This window comes from Cannabis sativa, chromosome 8 (assembly GCF_029168945.1).
Source record: "Cannabis sativa cultivar Pink pepper isolate KNU-18-1 chromosome 8, ASM2916894v1, whole genome shotgun sequence".
Lineage (NCBI taxonomy): Eukaryota > Viridiplantae > Streptophyta > Magnoliopsida > Rosales > Cannabaceae > Cannabis > Cannabis sativa.
In genome coordinates, this window is record NC_083608.1 from 17,198,427 (window position 1) to 17,218,821 (window position 20,395).

The following is a 20,395-nucleotide window of genomic DNA, read 5'->3' on the forward strand; positions in this document are numbered from 1 at the left end:
GATTATGCATCATCGATAAAATATTGCATATATCCTGAAGATTATGCATCATCGATAAAAAATTGTATATATCCTGAAGATTATACATCCTCGATAAAATATTGCATATATCCTGATGATTATGCGTCCTCAATAAAATCTTGCATATATCCTGAAGATTATGCAAACGTAATATTCATTATATAGTTGATGGATATATAATGAAAGAGATGAATACATATTTATATATATGTTCTTGTATTCTTTGAGGACAATGAAAAGCAATCTAATATCGATATAGATTTTGACAAACATTTCTTGAAGTAAATGTTTTATATTTGTCAAAAAAAAAATGATTGTATTTATGTGAATACAACTAAAGAATCATTAAAAATGATTATTATTGATGCAATTTTATAGTGGGTTTTGAATATCCAAAAAGAATGTTAAGAAAATTGCATTGAAACATCAAAGTATAAGAATAACAATGAGCATGACTAATGTTATTTAAATACATGAGGCATGTATTTATTGTTCATCATTCCTTGCAGAGAATGATACGAATTGAAGTCAATTACTTTTAAAGATTTCTCGTATTAGTCATGTTATTATACATTGTTATTACTTGCAATGTTGAAAATTATTGAATCTGACATATATTAAAAATTAAATTTTGCATACATCTTGGAGACTATGCAAAAATTGCATTCATATATTCTTTGAAATATCGTAAAAGAAATTGTTGAATAATTTCTTATATTTTTTATGGATGAACAAGTAATAAATTTTTAAGAAATTTATAATAATGTTCTACTTGTTCAACGTCATTCCCCGAAGTGAATGTAATGATTTTAAATAATCAATGACATTATTTACTAATCAAATATTTCCAGAAAAAGTGGAAACAACTAAAAGATGAGATACCACACATAATCAAAGTGCATGAAATTTATATATCATGTGTGGAATTGAATAATAGTGGTCGCGTACCTGTAGTACGGACATACTTATAATCAAGATAAAAGTATACTTGATTATTGAATAGAATGTGAATTGTACAAATTTATTGTACATTTAGAATATTTGAATATCATTCCCTAAAGAGAATGAATAGACATGAAATTCTATTTTAAAGAATATAGATTTCACATATATTGGCAATGCCAAAAGCAAATTAATATATACATATTTTATTATTTCTTGAAATCAATAGTTTCAAACTATTGTTAGTATAGGATATGTATATATATAGTTACTATATAATTCAGTTTGCATATTCCCAGAAGTGAATATATAACTTACTAACATTTGTTAGTGATTCAATATAATTAAAGTGATAAAGAATCACAAAATGATTATTTGAAAAGCTTCCTGAAGAAGTCTTACATACAATTGCTACTTGGAGTAGTAAAATATATTTGTATGTACCTAGATGTATAACTTTTATCTAGTTATAAAAGTGATAAGAAATAACTTATTATATGTACTGGTTGTACATTTAAATATATAATATATCAAGTCATGATAATTAGACTGATGAATAGTCTATTAATAAATTAGACGACTTGTTAAAAAGATACCAGGAAAAATGAATGATATATTATGGTTATATCTATTTGACCATTACAATAACATGATGAAGTTGTCATGTATCTTTTAAATTATACACATCATTGAATTGATGATAGTGATTCCTGAAGAAATATAAAGTTTGATAAACATAATAGTGACTCCTGAAGAGTGTATATGTTTTGGAGAATAATATAATCATATTATTCGTGTATATAAAAATGAAACTTGTAATTATTATGTTGTAATGAATTTACATTACCTTTTGAAAATTTCATTGAAATACAAATTATAGTGAACCTGAAGTTCATGAAGTGAATTATTTTGACATGATCAATCATATGCAATAAATTGTCAAAGAATTTGACTAAATTTTGTTGAAGAACCAGAAGATTCCTCTCATTGTTATTTATAAGGCTCAAAAGAAGAATGTGCATATATTTGCACATAGAAAATATTTAAATTATATTTTCTTAACAATCTTGAGCCATTGTTAGATTTTTATTGCATAGTTTCTTATCGATGTGATAAGATTATATAATCATGCATTTACAAAATGTGTAAATTTATGTATTTCTAATTATACACGTATGACTCATTCTTAGAAATGAATTAAGTTCATAAGGATTGAACTCGAAACTGAAGTTTATTAAACCTAAAGTTCAATGTCATATAGTATATATGAGTTTAAACAAATATTGATTCATTGTGATATACTGAAATCCCTACAGGTATATTAATATTATTAGATATCACAATTTTTAAAAATTCTCTCGATCAGGGGGAGAGAAGCAGTTGGAATGATGATAATTTTTGAAAAATGACCCTTGCACAAAGTATATAAGAACAATATAGTTCAAAATGATATATACCAACTGCAAATCAATATTATTCAAAGTTGAGATAGAATGAGTTGAAAACGCCTGAAGCGTAAATGAACAATGTAGAAATTATTAATAAATGTTCATTTGATTTGCCCTGAAGTTGTTAAATCTAGAGGTACTCATGGAGATACCTTAATGTTATAAAGTATTAAAATGATAACCGTGATGAAAACGGTACTCGAAAAGACTCCCAAGAGAAGTTAGACATAACACATTTCATCATAATTGAATCCCTGAAGTGATTCGTTATAGGTACCTATAAATGATAAACATATTTGAAAAATATGTAATTTAAAGAGATCTCTATAAGTTATGTCAATATGGGAGGAAATTATCATTTATTGAAATTTTTGTCGACAATAAATATTGAATGTTTGCATATGCAATAAACTAACATGAGATAGCAAGGATCATGGTATTAGATTTGTCGAGAATCATCGACTTACATTTTGATTTTTGGCCAAAATATTGTGACGCAATCCAGGCAAATTTACTCACATAAAGTGAAATAAGACCTGTAGGGTGTGCAAATAAATATTTCTAATGAGAAATTTGCATATATGTATTTGTACATAATGAATTGTTGTACAAAGTTTGCATAGACATGAAATTGATTGAAGTAAGGCTTAAATATTGAGAAAATATAATCATTATTTGATTATAGCCTGGAATATATTTTATGAGGATTTATAAGCGTCACATAAATGTTGCAACAAAAGATTATTTATTTGGAGCTCCTAATATAGTGAGAATTTGAAATAAGCCTTATCTAAAAATTCTAAAAGAATTTAATACATGTCTTAAGTGATATAAATTCTAAGTCGCGCGCACTATATGACAAAGATCTTTGTATGAAATAAAGACATGTAAGTAAATTATTGTTTGAAAAATACGTATGGTTGTCTATGCAGTATAAATACGTAAATTATACGTTGTGATAGACTCTTGAAGAGTTTTTGATTAATTGAAGAACAAACTTTTATTTCTTTTGTATTTCGAGAAATATTAATGTATAAAGTTTGTTCATTAGTATTGAAGTCCTGAAGTACTTCATATGTATCAAGAATTATAGATATATGATCATTTGATATGGAAATTAAGATCATAAAACAAGATGGAATAAATATATGGTCTTGGAGTACCATCATTGTCACAAATGAAAATTTGTAGTACCATTAATGTGTTATGTTCATATCTACTTGAAATTTTAAATTTTCGTATGAACAAAGTTGTGTACACACATGAATGATACAATTAGTTGGATAAAGACTAATGTTCCACGAACCCCTCATCTATAATTTAGAAGTCCATACATACTCTGGAAGAGTTATAGAAAATATATGATCAAAGATTATATATGGTGATATTTTAAAAGTGATAACAATAATCTTATGAGATTTATTATCACCAAAAGAATTATGGATCATATGTGCATGAGTGAGAGACATATTCATGTTGCACTCTTTTTCCCTTAGCTCAGGTTTTGTCCCACTGGGTTTTCCTGGCAAGGTTTTTAACGAGGCAACTTACAAATAGTTATGAATATGAAATATATATTGTACTCTTTTTTCCCTTAGCTCAGATTTTGTCCCACTGGGTTTTTCTGGCAAGGTTTTTAACGAGGCAACTATAAATCATGTTAACATACTTGCATTTTATGAAGCAAGTAGAGAATGTGTGTGAGTGAGATCATTGACATAGCATATTCGGGAAACATATGGATTGCACTCTATAAAGAAGTATCAACCCAAGCAATTCTCTATGGATAATACTGCTTGCATCGTTCAACTAAAAGGAGGTACATTGAAGGAGATAGAGTTAGAACACATTTCACGAAATTCTTCTTTATACGCTTCAAGAAAATGCATATTGGTGTTCAACATATTCAATCAAGTGTCAATCTTACAAACTTATTCACAAAGTTATTACCAACATCAACATTTGAGAAGATGGCAGACAAGATCGAAATTCGTCGATTAGAAGATCTCCACAAATGCCTAAATGAGGGGGAGGGAGTTAGTTTACACTATACTCTTTTTCCTTTGACCAAGTTTTCAGCAAGATTCTTAATAAGGCAGTTATTATGGACATCCAAGGGGGAGTGTTATAAATATTAATAATTATGTGGATGTCCAAATCTTTTATTTATTACCATGAATTGTAATCAACATTCCTCTTTTCCTTAGTTTCCCTTTTTCTTAGTTTCTTAATATCTCACTCTTGTATTTGTATAAATAGGGGTTCACCCCATTGGAATAAACAACTCAGAAATTCTCATTCACTTTCTCTTTCTCTCTTCATCTTCTTCTTCTTTCTTCTCATCTACTTTATATTATTTTATATTATTTTATAACAGCATCACTTTTTTTCTAAATGTTGCTAAATAAGTGTTGCAAAATGTATTTTTTCTAGTAGTGTATGAGATGTTATATCAATATTAGTGTAATTAAATATAGTGTTCTACTTATTTTAATTTAATAATTATTATAGAATATCGTTAAACATTCGTAAGGTTCCACCTCTTGCAAGTGCTTAGAGAAATTGGTGCATAAGAGCACTCTACTCTATCAATTTAATAATTATTATACAATCCTCTACCTTCTAGTCAATTGGGTGAATTGTTGGATCAGGTTAGCAGCTTCTTTTGCCCTACGGTTGGTCTCTTCTTGCTGAGCTCGCATCTCTCGGGTAGTGTGATCCATCCATTCTTAGAACTCCCGTTGTTGCTAGTCGAGCAATTGGTTCACCGTGGTGCGAGTTTTCTCTTGATTGTGGTGGAGGGTGTTGGTGTGCGTCTGAACTTGTCCCAAGACTTCTCTGAGGCTCTCTAACTCAGAGTTATCTCCCAAGTCCACTTGAGGCTCTCCTTCGGATGGCAGGCCTGTCCTGGCTACAGTCTCTCCAACGTACTGTCGATTGGTGGTCTTGTCTCTTAGACATTTGGGGTGAGCCTTGGCAACTCGGTAGTAACTCCAGTGGTATTTCTATTTCCTGCTGTACTCCTAACACCCGTGGAAACAAGGTCTCTAACCCTGGTTCCCACTAAAGTATTGTTTCTACGAGGAAGACAGACACTGTATTTTAGGTCCAACGTCAATAAGGATCTGAACATTCGGATTAGTGGCCATAGGGTTGTGGGGTTCGGTAGAGGCGGTCCTTCTCGTCTGTACCATTATTCTCGAATTAAAGATGATTTATGGATCTTTGAAACACAGATATTAAGTAGATAACAAAGATGGTTTAAGCTCTCAATGAAAGCACCAAAATATTGACTTCGTTTTTAATCAATGACGTAAAATAAAATAAAACGAAGAAAAAAAATTATGTGTTTTAATATGAAAGATAACGAGAACCATAAATGATACAAAAAGATAATAAAGGTTCGACCCCTATATCAGTAATGACCTACTCTTTTTTTAGTTGTATTACTTCGAGAAATAAGAAGATCACATGAACCTGGTCAAGTGAGTTTCTTCTTATCTCTGAATATTACAGATAATTTGGCAGTGAAGTAGCTCTCTTAAGAATGCAGAATTCAATCACTGAATAGTAAATATGATCCACTATTTACAGGGAAAAAGATGTAGAATATTTACATTTAATTGTAGAATAAAGTATTTAATATTTGAATAAGTTAATCCTACGAAATCCTCTCATTTCTCTTGATTCTCCCAATCTTTCAATTATAGGTATGTTAATTGACCTATTTGTAAGAAAATAAGTTGTTGGAATGAATTTGGACATTTTTCCCCTATGAAATCGCTGGTCAGACACTTTCTGTGAGATGGCTCTTTGGTTACTCAAACTACTGATCGTTATACCCCATCCAGCATATGCTCGAGGCTAGACGACTTCATCTTGTCTATATAGCCGACCAAAGTATTTTGGAGAGTCTCCTCAAAGGTTCCTCGTCTGCTAAACCTCTTTTATGTTCGCCACGTTATTAAAGCAATTTTCGGGATAACAATCTCAAATACATATATACATATATATTATACAAATAAATAAATAAATAAATAAATAAAAGAAGTATTTCAAAATCTTCTTCTTCAAAAAAATATATATATATATTGTTTAGAATTTTTGCAATGTTAGTAATTAGTTCTCTCATTATTGTTTCATGAAAAAGGGAATTGGGATAGTATTGATATGTATAGTTTCGCGATGCGGATGGTGCGGTTTTTGACCATTTTTTCAAAACAACTATGCAATTTTTTTAATATTCTAAACTGCACCCGTACCGTGAAACTAAAAAACTGCAAAAACCGCACCGCAAAAAATGGTGCGGTGCGGTGCAGTTTTCGCGATTTGGACTATCACTAAATAATTAAACTATCACAAATACAACAAAACTTGAGCAACACTTGTCAAAAATACCATAAGGCTTGAAAATAAATATGAAAAAAAAATTAAGCTATAACAATGTAATAATTAGTGGGCTTTGGGTTGGACATTCACATATTGGACCTAAATAAATATAAAAATTGGTATTTTTATAATGTGCGGTGCGATGCGGTTTGAACCGCATATTAACAATTCAAGACTGCAAACCGTACTGCACCGCGCATTTTAAGAAAAATTCAAACTGGGACTGCACTGCAAAGAATTTCAAACCGCATTTCTTTTTTGCGGTGCGGTGTGGTGCAGACAGTTTAAGCAGTTTAATGAAGACCCCTACCTAGAGCATATGAGCAAGCCCTTGTTCTCACTTGGGCGTGCCCCTGATGTCTTATTCTATCTATTCTTGCTCTCAATTTAAGTGACTCTTTACGAGTGTAATTCAAATTGGAATAAAAAAAAAATGTCAAAAGATACTATTGATGCCTAACACCCTCCTAACCTCCTAAGTGTCATATATCACTACTATTGGTGTAATTAAGTAACGAGTCGCATATAATTTCATGTAATGACTTTTAGCCAATATCGTTAACTAATCACAAGACACCACTTGTAAGTGATGCTACACACCACTAGTGTTCAATAACAACCTTAATAAAAAAAACTAACATATATGTAGATAGCTAGTATACTTAAAAGAATTAATTGATTAGAACAATCAAATATTAACCACAATAAGTTACAATTTCCAACAGGTTTCCCTAAAGGCCCAAGGATGACCGAATGTGAGAGTGCTTCTTATATCATCTAGTCTGAGATTTGTGACAAACTTAGGCTGCTAGTGGAGGATATCAATAATGAGGTCATGTTAGAGGGTACAAGAAGGCCCACTAAGGGTGGAAGGACTTACAATGACAAAGGACCCTTCATGAAATCCTAACAAATAGATGTGGAATCTTGAGAGGGAGATAAGCTAAAAACAGATAACAAATAGATGGACAATGAAGAGATAAGTTCGTTTGGTATGCCGTATTACAATGTATTGTATTGTATAGTATTATATTGAATTATATTTTATGCAATATTTTTATATAAAACTATATGTGATATTAATTTTTATGGACACTTAAATATTTTAGTATAAATTAAACTTTAATATAGTATTATATAAAAATATAATATAATATATAATCTACTTTAATATAATATGACATAATGCGACGTTTCAAACGAGCCCTATAAATAATAATTTAAGAGGAATGAATTCAAGAGCAAAAAAACTTCCATCAAATATTTTGAGTCTTTTCAACAAACATAAATCCTTTTGATCCAAAGAAAGATACAATTTACATCACATTTTCATGCCCAAACAAAATTAAAAATCGTTACCATTAAATAAAGTGATGAGAGAATCCATATTATTTTTTAAACCATGCATAAAAGAATCAATGAAGACTGACTTGACCAACACAAGTCTCCCCATGCACATTTGAAAGTGAACCACATTTAACAACTTGAATAATCGTTCTCATCAAATTTATATTATTTGTTAAATATTATTAGCTAATTAGAATTTTTACCCTATAAACTTTAACATGTACCAAATCATGTTTTTTGGACTTTTCTAGCGGTTAAAAATTTCTCCTAAACTTTTGAGGTTGTTAAATTTAAAGATTTTTGTTTAATTTTATTCAATTTACTATTTCAGTAATTGTTTATGTACTAACTCATGCTCCCCGGACTTTGATATCTACCAAATCATGCCCCTCTAACTTGACATATACTAAATCATGACTCTGAACTTTCATCCATGTTAGACTTTTTTTTTATTAAAATTTTTTAAATTCAACAATCTCAATAATTGAGTATTTTTAACGACCTTAAAAATTCAAGAGCACAATTTGGTACATGTCAAAATTCTTTGGTAAAAATTCTAATTAGCCAATATTATTTTGATTTTGACCTTCCCCACAAGAAATGATTCAGATGGGTTGGTAAGAAATGTATTCACCAAGGTAAAATGGTTAAAAACAAAGTTTGTTTTTTTACCCCCGGGGAAGAGAATGAAAGTGTTGGGGTGATTTTATTACTTGCCAAATAAAGTAGAGCTGGAGCATTTTTTGATGCATGTGTGTGTGAGAAATGAGAATTAAAAGAGGGAAAAATGTGTGTGGGGCCCAGCGGATGTAATAGTGGTGTGGTGGGTGAAGTGAGGTTGATTCATGAGCCCACCCTCGGCTGATCTCTCGCACATCGCATGCCTCTCTACTCTTAATTTACCCTGATGGGAGTGAAATCGATAGGATCAAACCATTTACGGCCAACCCAAATACCCACCAACATACCACACCTGTCCTCTTCTATATTTATTATATATATTTATATATATATATATATATCTTGGAAATATATGCTCTTATTATTGTTCATATATCAATAATATAATACCTCTTCATATTCTTACGTTGGATTGGAAGCTAGCCAACTTATCTTTTTATTGGTCACATTTTGGGTGATCCACGATCCAGATATATAATATATCTTTAAAATTGAATAATGATTGACACACTTAAATTGTGAGTAGTCGCTATGAGGTCAGATTTTGTAAATTGTTAAAGGATATATTTAATAATTTACATCAATGATATCACACCTAGTTATACATATTCTTTTCTAAATACAATGTGTAATTAATTTGAACTATACAATTCAAATAATGTGGTCCTCAATTAAAAATACTAATATTAATACATATCATTATATAATAAGTGTGTGCAACTTAAGTTTGTAAATGCCATTACTCATTAAATTTGAGAAAATCACTCACTTCTCATGAACTAACAGGTAAAAATAATAATAAAAAATTGTTATAAAAAGGCGTCCATTCAGTTAAAATAGTTCAAAATTTTAAATTATGAATAATATTTTTCTTCATTTTTCAAATATTATTTTAATAATTTCTCTTTCTTTTATAATTATTTTTCATTTAACATTTTTAGTTTATAAAATAAAATATATTTAACAATATAATATTTAAATGGTATGAAAAAAATAGAGAAGTGTATGATATAATATAAAAACTTAATGAAATTTGAAAAATATAGAGTGGAGAAGTTGATATGAGTGTTCTAACAAGAAATATTAAAAAGTACTACTGATGTCTACTGTCTAGCACATTTTTAGGTGTCATATAAATATTGGTGTAATTAAAATCGACTTTCATATAATTTAATTTTATAATTTTTAAGAAATATCGTTAACCAATCACAAAATGTAAAATATCACGTATAGATGGTGCTATAGGCAACAATGTTGCCTAATAGCAATGCTCTGCTCTAAAGGGACACCTTAAGGTGTCAAGCATTACAAGAGGTGATATACCGCTATTGGTACAATTTAATATCAAATCACACCCATTTTAATTTAATACATAATATGAGAAATCGTTAACTAACAAGGAGCCACACAGTATGGTGTTAGGCACCTTAAAAGATTATTAAATTTTAAATGTTGTTATTAAATATCAGTGAGGTCAAGTACCATTTACGTAATGTCTTACAATAGTTAACAATATTTTTTAAAAATTATCACTTTAAATTATATGAGACTCAAATTAGCCTCAGCACCAAATGCTTTTAACATTTATCTTAAATTTTTTATCATAGTCTGCAAGGCAAATTATAATTAAATTTCTTGGGCATCTCATTTTTGTCTTGTGTGGCAGATTTTTTCGCCGATTTTTTTTATTATTGTATATTTGTAATTTTTAATATTCAAGTTGATGAAATTAATTCAATTCATACTTTTTTGAAGCTGTTATAATAATAAAAAAAAACCCTTTGATTCAATTGCGATGTATTATTGTTTTAATTTCTACACTACATATGAGCTTGAGAGAATGAAGAATTATATAGTAATAATATTATGGAGTTTAATTTCCATAAGAATTATCTTAATTATCAATGCCCTGAAAAATTACAAGTAATTATCAATTCAAGAATATCATAATAACTAGAATCACAGAATATAACGTTTTTGTTAATTATTTCCATTAATAAAAGTCATTTTACTGATTAGTCATATACTTATTTTAAATTAATTAAGATTCAATTTTGTCCATGTTTTTTAAAATAGTTTTTAAAAACAAAATCACTTTTAACCAAAAATTCACTTTAGGTGAATATTGTGTTTTAAAAACTTCAAAAACTATTTTTTGTTCTCATTTCTAAAAACAATTTTTTAAAACAAAAAACAGAAAACAATACCAAACATGCTGTTTTTGTTAATTATTTCCATTAATAAAAGTCATTTTACTGATTAGTCATATACTTATTTTAAATTAATTAAGATTCAATTTTGTCCATGAATATTTCCAGAAAGATATATGAATATTATTGTTTTTTTAGAAAGGATGAATATTTTATTTTTGTTTTCAGAAAACGTTAACATACTACTTAATTAATTTTTTTAATTAATTTAAATAACAGGTATATATGTTTTTATTTATAGAAAACAAATTTCACTTTCATACATCTTAGTCAATTGTCATTATTAATTAAAAGATTACTGAGAAGAACCCTAAATATATATTATTATATTCATCATATCTGAAACCGCTAAATCTACTCACCATTATAAATAAAAATATACAACTATTAATGAAGATATATATGAGCACTCCTTTTTCTTTTTCTTTTTTGAGGAAAAAAATATAATCCTTTAAAAACAATACAAAAAAAATACAGATACATTAAAGTCAGGTATATGTCTATATATATATATTTAACTACACAAGATTTATGATCAAATTTTGAACCAAGTACTAATAAATTATTAATACTCTCAATGGAATGGTAACAATTATACAAGTACACCCATATATATTATTATTTGAAACAATACATGATATATGATGAAAAATAATAATAATAAAACGCAACAGACACAAATACCAGAAATATATATGCCAAACTATAATAATTATGGATGAAAATAACATCTGGGGATATATACAATTAATTAATACATACATTCCAGAATTGTTAATTAGGGCGTCAGCCTAATTGCAGCAGAATTTCCAGGGTCCTTTGACTCATCCATTGAATTTTATGGTGTACACATATATTTGTTTGCCATCTGGCATGACTTAACTAACTATATTATTATATGTATGTATAACTTAATATATACTCTAAACTTAGTTTCGTCCACTTTCTCCTTATCCAAACATAACATATAGTAGTTAATTATAGTATGTTTATTATAGTTTTCGAGTTAATTAATTAATTAATTACGAACCCAAGTTTAAAGGGTTGATAGATATTTTAATGATAATCAATCACGGATTACCTAAGAGTCCAAATAAATTAGAATACCACTGTTCCATTCATTTCAGCCTCAGTGGAAAAAATTGAGTCTAAAAATTCGGCTACATGATATAATTTTGGCAGGTTTGTAAACTTGTATAACACTGTATCTATATATATGGTCCCATTCAACACGTATATATAATTACAGATATTTATAAAATATTCCCTTTGTAAAAGGTACAGGTCCCCACATTAGAATTAGATCCTTTGAAGGAGAAAATGTCTCTTATCATTAATTAACTAATTAGGCAGTTTTTCAATCTCAGTCTTCGACACCCTGCTGAAAATTCTCACTATACACAAGATCATTTTACAAAAATAATTATTCCCATTAGAAGAAGAAAAAAAAAACTATTGTCATGTCACCATTTCTGTATAAATAAATTTCATCTGATTTTAGATTCTTAATCTTAACTTAATATTCATCTACTTCCAATTATAATACGAAGATGCATGTCTTGGTCGAAATTCGTTTAATGATTAATAATATATATTGAGATACGTACATAATAATTCAGAGTTGGACGCATCATCATGATTGTGTGTGTGTGCCATTTATATTAATTAAATAAGCTCATTTATTCAGATTCGTATCAACCGTTGGATTTGTACATTGCTCCTAGCCTTATTAAAATTTGCATTATTTAATGTTTTTAAACCTATAACAGTCTATTAATTTGTTATAACAAGTGTTTTTTATTTTACTGATAATTAATAATAGGAATAAATAAATAATGAATGCTAAAAGAGAGTGGTGGACTTTAGTGGGGTGGTAAGGTAAGTCTTGTCTTACAGATTGGGTTTACCAGGTGGGTATGTGATTTTTTTTTACTTGGAACTTGAAGAAGACCCAGATAAATATTAAATATAAAACATATTTATTATTACAATATTACCCCTCCTCATCTCGAGTGTTGATCACTCACACCCTTTTCCTCAAATATATATCTCAATTGGGAACTTTGTCCTGTTCATTGTCCTCTCTGAAAACAAACTAAAATTATAAAGACTACATTTCAAATAAAAACCCCACCCAGATTCCAGCTCTTCTTTCTTACACACACACATATATATATAAATAAATATAAATATTATAATAGAGCTATATAGTTTTCTTTGTGGTCAAGGATTCCCACACTTGGCCAAACAACATCTTTGGGAAACTTATAACTAAATAGAGTTACTGCTTGAAAAAAAAAATCAAAAAATATCAATGTAATAACAATATCATCACCAAATAATAAATAATTATTAAAATTGTGTAGATTTTTTTCTTCTTCTTTTTAATTAAAACGCACAATCTTTTAATATTTTCGTGAAATGTCCAATCAATAATTAAGATATGATTGTGATAATAATAATAATTATTATTATATAATATACCATGATATCATTTATACATGTGTGACACCAGACAATGTTGCTTGTAATATTTAGAGAAGGAAAGTAACAACTACCCAACAACCTCTATTATGTGTCTCCTCCAACAAGAAGAACTAGTAGTATATTTATTTATTTATTTAAAAAAAAATTAAAAATTAAAACAACAAATCCAACCTTTTGTAGATTTTTTTCTTCTTCTTTTGAATTAAAAGGGTCTCTGAATCTACCTGGAAATATTTTCGTGAAATTTGTCCAATCAACTAATTAAGAAAAGACGTAATAACTAAATATTCTATCAATATTATTATTATTATTATATAAACTATCATTTATACATGTACTCTAGATAATATTTATTGTAATATTTAGAGAAGGAAAGTAACAACTACCCAACAACCTCTATTATGTGTCTCCTCCAACAAGAAGAACTAGTAGTATATTTATTTATTTATTTAAAAAAAAATTAAAAATTAAAACAACAAATCCAACCTTTTGTAGTGATATATTGAAAAAGGGTCTCTGAATCTACCTGGAAATTGAGGTGGGTTTTGTCTCAACTCATAGAAAAGACGTAATCCCAACTATATATTCTATCAATATTATTATTATTATTATATAAACTATATATAGTACTCTAATATAATATTTATTGATTACAAGAAAGTATATATTAAAAAATTGATTGCAACGTTATATATATAATAAAGAAAAGAAAGATAAGAGTGACTCAAGTGAGAGTAGTGTGTGATTAATGAGATGAGAGAGAGAGAGAAGAATATGTGTGAGGAGGGGATTGAAACACGACTGTACCGAAATGGGGCCTTCTTCTCCAATTGGACAAATCTTATCTCATCTATCTGCTTATTGGGAAGGGAAGGGATCTCAAGATTTTTTTTGTTAAAAAAAAAAAAAAATTATTATTATTGGTTTATTTTTATTTTTATTATTTCAGACTCATTTACTACAATATTGCTCTCTTTCTCTTCTGTAGTGGTTTGCTTGTTCGATTTTAAAAACTAGGAATGGCCAAACACCAATAATGCTGTCAAATGCACGTGATAAAAATAGTATTCTCTTATATTTCATCTATATGGGAGACCAAATATTACATAATAATATACTTATATATAATCAGGTGAGGACCATCTTGACACATTCCTTGTCGATAGAAAAATTATTTCACTGTCTAATTAATTAATTAATTACTACCTACTTTAAATGGTTTTCCTTGACTAAACACGTCTATATATTTAGCCAGAACCAAAAAAAGAAGAAAAATTTATTAATTACTATAATTATAGTCTTTAATAATTAAGGACAATCTAATATGTGCCTTTTCAGAAGAGAGTTTAGAATACGAAAGAGTTCAAAGAAAACGACAGTTGTCATAACTAGTCTCTCTCTTTTCACTTTCTTTTTTTAATGTTCTAATTATAAACATGTTATATAAATTGTTTAATTAAGGGATAAACAATATTAAAAATCCCATGTGCTTATCATCAGTAAAACTCTGCCAAAAACCAAGTGATATATATATAATATAAAAAAACCGGCCGTTTGATTGAATTTAATATATCATCATCATACGTCACATATATAATATCGTATATACCACACACACACTAATTTACATGGGTTGTTTTTATCTTTTACAAAAATTAATAAATCCATAAACATATGTTAATTATTCTATAAATTTATAGCTAAACTCAATATTCATACCTTATATATATAAATATAGTTTCCAAACACTTCATCATCACGAGGAAGATACATGTTCTGTGACTTCTGTCCAAATCAATATATTCATCATCAATTCATATTAGAAAAAAAAATATTTACTAAATAATATTTGTATCAATTTTATTTTTATTTTTCCTCATCACGCAAAACCTTAAAGTATAGTACTCTTGTACGTACACTAACATTTCTCTCTTTCTCTCTCTGGTTGTCATATATATAAATATATATGTTTTAGTTTTAGCTCTCTATCAAATAGTTTCACTACAGTTTCCACACATCAAAACCCCATAATCAGCACGCCTCTCTTATATCCCTGCCCCCACATATCATAAGATTATTCTTATTGAATATCACTAGTACCGATACTTAATAGTATAGTATGATATTATGAAAAATATTAGACACCAATAATCCCTTATAATAACCCTATTAATTCCCCGAGATTTCTTTCTACACACTACTACTCATATAAATATAATATAATATAATAAATTATTAATATATAATAAAACCATTATTTTTCATTTCACTTTCTCTTCCTCTCCCCCAAAAATAAAAACCCATAAAGCCACTTCTTCTCTCATCAAACCTTCCAGAAACACGTCTATTGAGCTTACCAAAATCCCTCTTTCTCTTTCTTTCTCTCTCTCTCTCTCTCTCTCTCTCTCTCTCTCTCTCTCTCTTCAAGTACAAATATTATGGATACTTCACCACACAATATTCGAGAATTCTACCACCAAACAACGCCTTTCACCGAAATTATGTCTCGAACTTCAAATTCTTTCAATCTTAACCAATACGACGACAACGAACACAACGACGTCGTTTTAGACCAACGATATCGTCACCCGAATCAAAACGACAACAACAACAACGAAGAAGAAGAAGAAATTATAATAATGAAGGAACCTATGTTCGAGAAGCCTTTGACTCCTAGCGACGTTGGAAAGCTCAACCGACTCGTAATCCCAAAACAACACGCTGAGAAATACTTCCCACTCGGTGGCGGTGACTCGGTCGGAGGTGAGAAGGGATTGTTACTGAGTTTCGAGGACGAGTCCGGCAAGTTCTGGCGTTTCAGGTACTCTTACTGGAACAGTAGTCAAAGCTACGTGTTGACTAAAGGATGGAGCCGTTACGTTAAGGAGAAGCGTTTGGACGCCGGCGACGTCGTTTTGTTCGAGAGACACTGTACGGATAACGACCGTTTGTTTATTGGATGGAGGCGTCGACAGGCTGCGGCGCAAGATAGTGCTGCTGCGTTAGCAGCAGCGCACGCTAGCAATTGTGGTGGTGGTGGTGACGGTTATATTAACAATATCAATAATAATAATAATAATAATACAGGGTGGACTAGGATGTTCTATTCTGCGCATCCTTATCCTACGCACCCTCATTATCAACACCACCATCAGCTCCAACACCATCCTGTTATGCCATACCATCCTGACTCTATACATGCAGGTTTTTCTTTCATCTCCCTTATTTTCCACTGTTCAACCCTATCTCCAATATCGCTTTCTCTTTAATTTTAATTTTATTTTTTTTAAAAGAAAAAACAAAAATGAAAATTGAATTTTTCACTGATAAAAAAGTAAAAAAAAAAAAAAGAAAATATATTTTTACGCATGTAAAAAGTGCGTGAGTAACACGTTCCTGTGAGTTGGGAGGAATGTGCATGCCCATACAAATGGTGGTTTCAGGTTATCTCGGGGGTTGTGTTGTAATCGATCGGAGTGAAACGGACGCGCTCTTATGTTATTTCTCTTTCTTTTTTTACTCGTGGAAAATATTACTGAAACTGAGGAGTGGTTTTTTATTTTCTTTTTTTAACTTTTATTTTATTTAACGTGCACGTGTTTTGATTTTGTTATAACTAGGAATATCCAGTAATGTTCCTAACCAAACGACGTCGTCACCGGTTCATGGAAACTCGAAGATACTGAGGCTATTTGGTGTGAACTTAGAGTGTCATGAGCAACAATCTGATGAGAATGAGCTCGAGCCATCAACCCCAGATGGCTCGTCTCTGTCGAGCCAAGGTCCTCCAGCTCACCACCAGTTCTACCCTCCTGCTCATTATTCAGATCACATGGTAAGAAGGCCAGCTCTTATAATATTATTATATAAGTAAATTTAATAATGCCTTGATTATTTTCTTAATATATATAGCACATGGAATAAGTATATTTTAACATAATTGGATAATGTATGTCGTTTGTTAAAACAAAGATCTAGTAGGTATATTCATACGTATATATATATTATATAAAATGTAGATACATAGAGATGGAACATGATTTTTCATGAACTATAGTTCTAGGAAATTACATGGTCTCCTTTCTTCCTAACAATATATAAGTTCGTGGAATTCAGGTCCATATATAAATTCATTGTTAATTATATTTAATTAAAAAATGAGGTCACTAAAATGATTGAGTTCTAAAGTATAGTTCATTTTCAATGTCTTTGGGATTACTCAAATCACTAACATAAATATGTAATGAGGATTAGTGGGGTCCAATAATATAGCTAAGAAAATAAAAATTAGTCATACGCTTATATATAGCAAACAAAAGGATTATGTCCAAGTTTAACAACATGATAATAAGGGGTATACATAGTCAACATTCATGGACATTATTTTAGAAAAGTGAACATCTTTCCAGCCTATTTTTAGCCCCAAAAAAGTAACATTTGGGGACGAAAAACCGAACTTGACCCAATTACGGTCAGTTTGGTTTGAGTTGATATCAACGTGAGAGAAAAGTTAGATCCCAACAAAGCATATAGTTAGAAAAAGACTATTTAGTGGGTCTCATGATTTATATACATATATTTTATTTTTTATTCCACTTGAAACTATTTTGATTTTTAATACATGATATTTCTTTCTCACATGTAAAATTATTAAAGGGTAGTAGTCATTGTATTAAATTGATGGTCAATTGGACGGTGGTATAGTTAGGCCGCATGTGGTACAACATTAGAAACTGACTTTTTTTTTTTTTCTTTGATAATTGTTGTTCCCAAACTTTTTATTTAGAAAATAAAAATGACTGAATATTATTTGTGATTGAAACAGGATTTCACTTTCTCCCGAGATGTCAAACCCATGAGAAATGATCGAGGATAAAGATCTGTGGATGTGACGTCCATGGATTGACTAATACTTTTTTTTGAACCCACTTGGAATTTCCCCACCCAAAAAAATAAAAAAAAAAATTAAATGTACATCTTTAAAAGAAAAAAAATTTACATATTAATATATATTTATATAGATAGAAAATCCCAGATTTTAAGGGTATGAAGTTTGATGAGAGCCAGGTGATATGGGAAACCAAAGGTCCAAAAGGGAAGACTGAGAAGAAGAGGTGGAGTACTGGAGTGGAGTGGTGGAAGGGGAAAAGGACTATTGTAAGGAGAGAATTGAAGAAAGAAAAAATGGGTCCCACACAAGAAGATAGAATGAAAAAACTAGGCTGACGTCATCCAATAGAAAATAGGGGAAATTTGGTTCATTGAAAAAAAAATATATATAGAGAGAGGAATGTGGAATCTGGATTTTGTAACTGCTGAGATTCTGTCACAAGATTTTTCATGGGAGCTCATTATAAATAATGGGAAGGAAGAAAAAGAAGAGAAAAGGTATGGTATGGTATGGTAACGGTGGGTGGGTTGTTGGGTGGATTTGAATGGATGGATGACAGAGTTGTGGAGGTCTTCTTGATTTGTACTACTCAAGCCCACTCCTCTCTCCCTTTCACCATTTTTTTTTTGTAATATTTATTTTTGTTTTTGTTTTCTTGTTTATCTAACTTTTTTCTTGAAATCCCATTAGTCATTTTAGTGTGTTTTTTTTTTTAATTATTTAGATGAAATGATATGATTAAAAAGGAATGGAGGTCCTTATAACACGATAGAATAATGTGATAGAAAAGGGTATAAAGAAATTTACCGAAAACAGTAGTCGTTTTGGTTCATTGTTAATAGGGACAAAGCGGTTTATTCCACGGCTATAGAGGTTTTTGTATGTAACTATGCATTAAATTGGATTCTGTGAATACAGTATTTGAAATATTAGTATGAGACAAGCTTTGTTGTCACAAGGTTCGACCTTATCTAAATTCTGAACTAGAAATTTGATATCTGATGATGTCTATACAAATTATGAAGACACATGGCTAGTACTTAGAGATCGTCTCTGTTAAAATTAGTTGCTGCAGAAGATAAAAGGAATAAATTTATTAAATTAAAAATTAGATTGAATTGTGGACTAAATTACTTTCTTTAAGACATTTGTGGTGCTGTCTAAAACTGTGCAAGCAAACTATCAGCTTCGTTGTTTCTTGAGATAAAACGACCCAATTGAAAATACTATATCAGTGCTCTATTACACGATAGAGAATTATTAAAATACCACATCTAATAATCGTACTACTATTCGAAATATATATGTAATATAAAATTCTTGTCGTTCTCCTTCTAGTTCTAATACATCATATGGGAAGGCACAATATGAAGTAACAGGAAGAAAGTTATTTTTTTTGTCCTGAAAATCATGTAAACGATCACATGAACATTACTGAAAATACGGAGTGAGAAATCATTTCTGCTTACTAATTAATTAAACATGTTTGAAAATTATTTTAATTAATTAAATAAAAATAAAAATTTAATAGATAAATTTTCTACGAAAAGATAAAATAACACCACACCCACCAACTTGACACAATCAAACAACAGCGGCGCGCATATGGTGGTCCGATATGTGAGTACTTACCCATACGCACAAAATTGAGTACTCCTTGGGATTCCAACCCAAATTCTAGATTTACATATTATATACACTTCTAAGAAATATTCCTATCCATGTGAAACTCAATATACTCACACAATTCACATCTCATTTTGTATTAATTTTGTAAACTTTCACTATTCCAACAATACCAGTGAAAATCCATCACAAGTGAAAACACATGAAATGGGTAAAGAAAGGGAGACTTTTTTTTTTATTTAAGGTTAACAGTGAATTTTCCATCCAAATGAAAAATTAATGATTTTCTAGGAGAACATGAAAATGAGGTTGAATAATTAAACTAATAATAATGCCAAATAGACTAAGAATGT

General features: G+C 29.6%; 1 protein-coding gene across 1 annotated transcript; it reads left to right on the forward strand.

Moving 5' to 3' along the window:
* Positions 1 to 15,537: 15,537 nt before the first annotated feature.
* LOC115701550 (B3 domain-containing protein At2g36080) lies at positions 15,538 to 19,351 on the forward strand. The gene is made up of 3 exons (XM_030629366.2): positions 15,538 to 16,729; positions 17,146 to 17,360; positions 18,351 to 19,351. Exons 1-3 carry the CDS (start codon positions 15,964 to 15,966, stop codon positions 18,399 to 18,401), a joined length of 1,032 nt encoding a protein of 343 aa, XP_030485226.2. The 5' UTR covers positions 15,538 to 15,963; the 3' UTR covers positions 18,402 to 19,351.
* Positions 19,352 to 20,395: the final 1,044 nt, after the last annotated feature.

Coding starts and splice junctions, on each gene's coding strand:
- LOC115701550 (XM_030629366.2), top strand. CDS start 15,964: ATGGATACTTCACCACACAATATTCGAGAATTCTACCACCAAACAACG. Junction 16,730..17,145: donor TCCTGACTCTATACATGCAG/GTTTTTCTTTCA, acceptor TGTTATAACTAG/GAATATCCAGTAATGTTCCT. Junction 17,361..18,350: donor CTCATTATTCAGATCACATG/GTAAGAAGGCCA, acceptor TGATTGAAACAG/GATTTCACTTTCTCCCGAGA.